This window comes from Leptodactylus fuscus, chromosome 1 (genome assembly GCF_031893055.1).
Source record: "Leptodactylus fuscus isolate aLepFus1 chromosome 1, aLepFus1.hap2, whole genome shotgun sequence".
Taxonomy (NCBI): Eukaryota; Metazoa; Chordata; class Amphibia; order Anura; family Leptodactylidae; genus Leptodactylus; species Leptodactylus fuscus.
This window is the reverse complement of record NC_134265.1, coordinates 320,931,178-320,938,365: the sequence shown is the minus strand read 5'-3', so window position 1 is coordinate 320,938,365 and position 7,188 is coordinate 320,931,178. Positions and strand designations below refer to the sequence as shown.

At 49.2% G+C, this 7,188-nt stretch overlaps 1 protein-coding gene across 10 annotated transcripts in view; it reads right to left on the bottom strand.

The window, feature by feature from the left end:
* The window catches only part of PCDH7 (protocadherin 7), a 739,914-nt gene extending 734,995 nt beyond the window's left edge, over positions 1–4,919 (bottom strand). For 4 of the 10 annotated variants that reach the window (XR_012711852.1, XM_075260178.1, XM_075260187.1 and 1 more), the window contains exon 1: positions 1,175–4,916. Coding sequence is in view for 9 of the 10 variants with exons in the window: in XM_075260178.1 (XP_075116279.1) it covers positions 1,175–4,264 (3,090 nt within the window). In the remaining variant the exon portion in view is untranslated. Of the gene's footprint in view, positions 1–1,174 lie in introns of all 10 variants that reach the window. The other 6 variants (XM_075260135.1, XM_075260111.1, XM_075260127.1 and 3 more) reach the window with 2 other exon arrangements.
* Between the last annotated feature and the right edge of the window lie 2,269 nt (positions 4,920–7,188).

Here is a 7,188-nt window from a genome sequence, read left to right as displayed (position 1 = left end):
AGATTATAATAGATAGATAGATAGATAGATAGATAGATAGATAGATAGATAGATAGATAGATAGGAGATAGATAGGCCACCAATGTTTGATCACTGGGGGTCCAGCCGTGTGACCCCTGAAAGTTGCAAGAATGTACTGGTGGTAGAAAAGCATGATGTCACTTTGTCTTCTCTGCTTGCCTCTTTATGGCTGGCCGCATGGCTGACCATCGACTAAGCATGTGGCCACTGAAGAAAACCAAGCAGAACCGTTCTGACATGTGATGGCATGATGCTTTCCTGGCATATACCACCAATGTCAATGCCAAGGCAACCTCCTGTAACAAGTTTACTGCATAACCCAACAAAGGTCTTTGTAAACTGCTGAATAATTTAATTTTGGGACACCATATCCCAATACTGCATATACACCCCTATGACAGCAATGGTAGTACTAAGAGATGTTACCTAGGCCCATACTACAACAAGGGGTTAAAATAGTGTTTTAACACTAAGGCCTCAATGACAGCATGAGTAATGGCTACTCTTTTGGGAATCGTTCCAACCAACGAGATAAAAAGGTCCTTGGCTTAGTATACTAAGGAATTGCTGTTGGTCGCAACAAAGGGTTAACTGATTCCTCGCCAGTCTCGTGAAAGCAGATCCTCCATTTGTGATGCAAGTACTTTTCATAAGCATCCTGAGACGGTAGATCTAATGAAAACTGTAGTTGATATGATGTCACCATGAGATAGCTGAGCACAAACCTTTCCATTAGTGGCATCAGCCTGCAGAGCTATTGCCAGTCTTTGCAAGTCACCACTGTGTTACATTCTATTGGCTGCTGTGCTGTTTCAGTACTAGTGAAATGACAGAGTTCAGATGGAGAGTAGCAAGCTAACCAAATGCTGCATTAACATTAGATAAATTAGTTTCACCTTTACATGCTACTGTAAAATGCAAAATCAGGCAGTGCACACCGGCGGAAATTTAATCACTTTGCAGTGTCGGAGCGCCAAACCATAGGAGACATACTATAGAAAACATAATGATATAATACTAAGACATGTGTGCTTAGAAATAAGACTCTAGATCTATAGAAATAATAAGAGTGTTGTGTTTGGGTTACTCTACTGCCAAGTTAACACTTCACATGCCACTGAGGTGCGGGTCATTACACATGGACATAGCTTACCTGTTTGCTGTACTTGTTATTGGTCTGACAACTGTACTCAGAACAATGGTCTGATCCAATTGAGATGTTGTCTCCAGCTCCCACAAAAGTGTTGGCTGGTGGTAAATCTTGCACAGCCTGGTGTTTTTTCCCAGCAGTAGGTGACTGAGGATGAAGCTGCACAGTAGGAAGTGGAGAACTAGATTTGTAATGCCGTGCTAGGTCAGGACTACCAGGACCTCCATTTACAGTTCTGTATCTTCCCATGCTGGGGCTGTCTGACAGCTTTTCATTGACACTGTCATATCTCTGCCCGTTTGGCTTTGATGCTTCCACTGTCACTATGCTGCTATATAATGGCTGTTTAGATTTTTTATTTTTCTTATCTTTTTTGGGTTTCTTAGACTTGTCGTGCTGCTGAGGCGTGAAGAAGTCCTCGTGGTCTTTTTTGCCAGCTTCGTATCCATTTTTACTTTTGGCCCTACAGTAACGGGCCATGACCACCACTAGAATGATCAGGATGACAGTCATGATCCCAGCCACAACACCGATCACTATGCTAAGTCTCTGCTTGCTCATTTCATAGCTGGGATCCCCAGCGATATCCTGGCTTAATGGGATGTGCAAACTTCGGGCAATTTGGGAGTCAACTACTGAGGCGTTGGAAACAGTCTCGTTGATAAAGACATGGACTAGAGCAGTGGTGGACTGGGATGGTTGACCGCTGTCATTCACCTGGACCACTAACCTGTGCAGACCATAGTGTTTGGAGGCCAGCTTGCCAACCAGTGACACCACTCCACTGGCTGGGTTGATTTCAAAGAGTTTAAAGGGGTTTCCTCCGACAATGCTGTAGTTCAGATCTGCATTGACTCCTGAGTCTGTGTCAGTGGCCATCACGGTAGCCACCACTGTCCTGGCACTGCTGGATGGGGAGACAACTGCGTATGAACTATTGATGGGACTGGTGATGATAGGGGCATTGTCATTCTCATCCATAACAAAAAGTGACACTGTCGCAGTAGCAGACCTAGGAGGGTCCCCACCATCCACTGCTTTTACTTTGAAGGTGTATGAGGTTTGTTGCTCCATATCAAAAGACACCGTGGAACATATGGTGCCAGTATTGTTTTCAATAGAAAAGATGCCATTATCTTCCTCTATGAACAAACTCATCTCTGCATTGCGACCTTTGTCAGAATCCATCACTGTCACCATCCCAACGGGGCTGTTGGGTTGTAAGTTTTCCTTGACGTAGAAATTGAAGACATCCTGCATAAATTTGGGGTCATTGTCGTTCCTATCAGCTACCTGCACTACAACGGTGGCAGTGCCCTGCATAGTAGTGGGTAGACCCTTGTCTTTGGCAACAACTTTAAACTCATACCTGTCTGTCTGCTCCCTGTCTAGGACTATATTAGCTGTTATATCTCCTGTGTCTGGGTGAATTGAGAAAACCCCAGCGACAGACTGCTCCAAGGAATAAGCAATCTCTGCATTCTTACCACTGTCTGCATCGGTGGCGATCACTGTGGCCACCCTCTCCCCGGGCACATTGTTCTCTGGGAAGGCTACCTCCACCACAGGTTGGCTGAACACTGGGGGGTTGTCATTAGTGTCCACCACTTTAACCAACAGGGAGTTATTACTGGACAGACTGGGGCTACCAGAGTCCACAGCCACTATGATGACATTGTATTCCTTGATGTTCTCATAGTCCAAGGGGGCTGAAGTGTGCAAGAAATACTTCTTCTTGTTCTGGTCCCCCTCACTATCACTGGCTGGCTTGAGCTGGAAGGGGACATCTCCCACCACTGTGCAGGTCACTACTCCATTCTCCCCCTGGTCCCTATCAGATACCTGGACTAGAGCTATGGGGGTGTCCACCAGGACATCTTCTGCCACACTAGCCATGCCATCCTTTACTGGGATCCTCCCGATCTTCCTGATGTCTATCAGGGGCACATTGTCATTCTCATCCTTGATGTTGAGGATTACAGTGGCCTTGTCACTTTTGGGGGGTTGTCCCCTGTCCCTGGCCATGACAGTGAACCTCAGCTGGTTCACCTCCTCCCGGTCTATCCTATGCAGGACGCTCAGCCACCCCGAGTTCTCATCCAGCCTGAGCAACCTCCTTACCGACTCTGTCGCTGCACCGAACACGTACTCGATCTGTCCGTTCACTCCCACGTCGTAGTCGGTGGCTTTGAGCTGCAGGATGGGGGTGCCGGGGGCGCTGTTCTCGGCCAGGTCGGCTTCGTACACGCTTTTCTCAAAACGGGGGCTGTTGTCGTTGACGTCGGTGATGAGGACCCTGAGGATGGACTGCGAGGACCGGGGCTGCTCTCCTCCGTCCCTCACCCGCAGAGTCAGCTCGTACGAGTCCCTCTGTTCCCGATCCAGGGCTCCCTTGACTATGAGCTGAGGCTGCTTCTCTCCGTCAGAGGTGTCGGCTACCTGCAGTTCAAACACGCTGCTCCTGCTATCCGTCTCCATCCGTCTCTTGCCCGGGTAGAGGGCGCTATCTCCAGTCTCCAGCCGACCACCAGACCGTCGGCCCGACATGAACAAACTCTCCCCGGCGTCCTGAATCAACTCGTAGCGCTCGATCCCATTCCGGCCAAAGTCCCTGTCGGTGGCGGTGGGGAGCAGGTAGAGGGTCCCCACGGGCCGGTTCTCCTCCACGGTAAGAGTCAGCACCGGGGAAGGGAAGGTCGGTGTGTTATCGTTAATGTCCAGGATGACCACCCGACCCTCAAACAACTCGACCCAGCTCTGAGAAGGTCCGATGACCGACACCTCGAAGTCTATGAAGCACTCGTTCTCGTCGAAGATCATCTGGCACTGCGGCAGCTTCTCCCGGTCTATCCGGCGCTCGGTGGTGCTCAGCTCCCCGGTCATGTTGTCGATCTTGAAATAATCAGAACCGGATTCCAGGCTGAAGGTCACCTCCCCAGAGCCGGTGACAATCCCGATATCTGAAGCCACATTCCCGATCCTGATATCCGGCTGCCCTTCCTCTGCCAGCCGGTACTTTAAGAGCTGCTTGGAGGCTGCCAGGGTAAGAGAGACCCTGAGCAAGAACAGGCACCAGCCCCAGACACTCCTCATGTCTCCAGAGCTCCTGAGATATCACTAGCCTGCTGCTGACTTGTATGATCCCGGCACAAAGTTACCTTCTCATAGTGCTCGGCTGCCCCGCTCAGTCCTGGGACACGATGGGCACACACACACTGATGGGCACCTGCACGATCTCAGATCCCAGCGCAGTTTTGTATTATTCCACCATAGGCAGGATGCTTGGATGAAGAGCTGATCTCCTCCAAGCCCCCAGCAGATATCCTCTCAGTATATCCCCGGTGTGATCCAGTAAAGTTCTTGGTTGTAAAGCTTGGAGCTGCTGCAGATGGAGGCTCCGGAGTTAGTGCTAGAGCCGCAGTTGGTGCTGGGCTACCTGCATTTGCTCTGCATGTGTTAGCAATATGTATCTGCAGCCCTGTGAACGATTCACAAATGATATTGCAGAGTCTCTCCCCTCCCCTTACTCTCCACCCCCTTCTTCTTCCTCCTCTTCTCCTTCTTGTCCCAATGCAGGTAACCAGAGCTGAACTTGATCCTGCAGTTCAGAGGTGAGGAACGAGCCTGTCTGCAGGGCGATGATGGCTTTCATTAAAGGGAATCGGATGCAAGGCAATCCCAGGTGGATGGAGCCACATCCGGAGAGCTGAGGCCGGGGGAGCGCTGCTTGGAGTCAGGGCTGAGGATGGAGGAGACCGGCGGCGGCTGCACCGGCATATAAGCCGGGGAGGAGGGGAGGGAGGGAGAGCACCAAGTTTGGCCAAAGTGCCTGCGAGCTGGGAGTCTCTCCTGACGCAGCACTGATACTAGTCATAGCACAGACCACTCACATCCTACTCATACATGGGGGGAAGGAGGGAGCAGAGCAGGCACTAGACACACTCAGTGCTGCACTGCTGGTATAGCAGAGTCAGAACAGTGCACCAGGCTATGCATGTGTATGGGGAGGGAAACCTGATATACTGCACAGGATACAGAGAAAGCTAGGTACTGTATATAGATGTGTACTAGATAGGTAGATAGATAGATAGATAGATAGATAGATAGATAGATAGATAGATAGATAGATAGATAGATAGATGTGTGTAACGTAGAGATAGATGATTAGATAGATAGATAGATAGATAGATACTAGATAGGTAAATGGATAGATAGATAGATAGATAGATAGATAGATAGATAGATAGATAGATAGATAGATAGATGTGACATAGAGATAGATAGATCATATACAGATAAAATAAAGTAAGAACAATATAAATGGATGGATTATAGGCAGATAAAACTAGATGAAGGACAGAAACATGAATGGATAGATAGAGGGATAGGTGGATGTGAGATCTATGTGAATGGCTGATAGACAGATACATAGATGATAGAGGGAACCCTTAATGAATGGCTAGATACAGTATATGTATGAATGGCTAGAGATAGATCGATACATAGTATATGCTTCCCTAGCTCATATCCCTTATACAGGACTATCCACCCCCAGCAGACGATCCTGCTTCCCCATAATAAAGGTGTCATCTGTCAGCAGATGTCTTGTACGTCTCCATGATGACACATGTTCTGCTACAATGTATCAGTCTGAGAACATGACAATGACTTCATGCCTGACATGTGCCTCGTCTCCTGGAAAGCAGAAAGTTACATAGTCGCCTGCCTGCCTGGAGTGTGCCCTGTGCCCACCTGTCTGCCTCATCTCCATACACAGCACTTTGTGCCCACCTCCCCACATTGCACCCTCCCCTCATCATTACAATGTAGCAGTTATAATGTCACTGCCCCCTCCACAAGCCACGGGCAGGGGAGATAGATGCCTGTGCCATTAATGGCTATGATGGGAAATAGAAGTGCTCCACAAAGCCCTGAGGTGAGCTCAGCTTCACCTCCACACAGCACATTTATCCAGTCCTTTCATATATTGATCCGCACATAAGAAATCATGATGTGAGAACACCAATTGAGTCCCTGCTCCCTGAGTAGCTGCATGCTGACTGAGTGATTACTCTCCAGCCCTCCCTCCCCGCTCTCTATATCTGCAGCATCAGCTCCCCGCTCCCCGCGCCTGCGCGATGACTACCGCCGCAGTACAGAGCAGAGGAGGAGGCGGAGGGAGGGGGGTCGCCACTTTTACGGCGGGTTAAGTGGGATTAATACAAAACCTCCATTATATTTTTCCAGCGACTTGAACTGATCAAAATGCTTTTTATTTCTGTGTCCCATGCAGTGGACGAGTCTTAGGAGGAGCTGGAGATGAGCTGCTGCTTCTTACCCTGCAGTGCAGGCTCCATGTGCTGCTAAAGTGTGCCCCCTCCCCTGCCTGCGTGTGTTGTTTTATGTACACCTACTCAGGATGTGAGGGTCCTGTGGAGAATATCCTCACCTGACATGGCAAGGAGGATATGAGGGTCCTCACCTGACATGGCATGGAGGATGTGAGGGTCCTGTATCCTCACATGACATGGCATGGAGGATGTGAGGGTCCTCAGCTGACATGGTATGGAGGATGTGAGGGTCCTGTGGAGAATATCCTCACCTGACATGGCATGGAGGATATGAGGGTCCTGTATCCTCACCTGACATGGCATGGAGGATATGAGGGTCTTGTAGAGAATATCCTCACCTGACATGGCATGGAGGATATGAGGGTCCTGTATAGAATAGCCTCACCTGACATGGCATGGAGGATGTGCGGGTCCTGCACAGAATCACCTCATACTGCATGGTAGATATGAGAGTCTTGTAGAGAATTCCTTCACCTCACATTGCATGGTAGATGTGGGGGTCCTGAGGAGAATACCCTCACCTTACACTCAGTGGTGGATGTGACTACATGCAGCACTTTCCATACTATAATGCCTGGAAATATGAGGGTCTGGACAGAATCCCCTCAGCCCCCACTGCATTTTAAATGTGGGGTCCTGTTCAGAACCACCTCACCTTCCACTGTT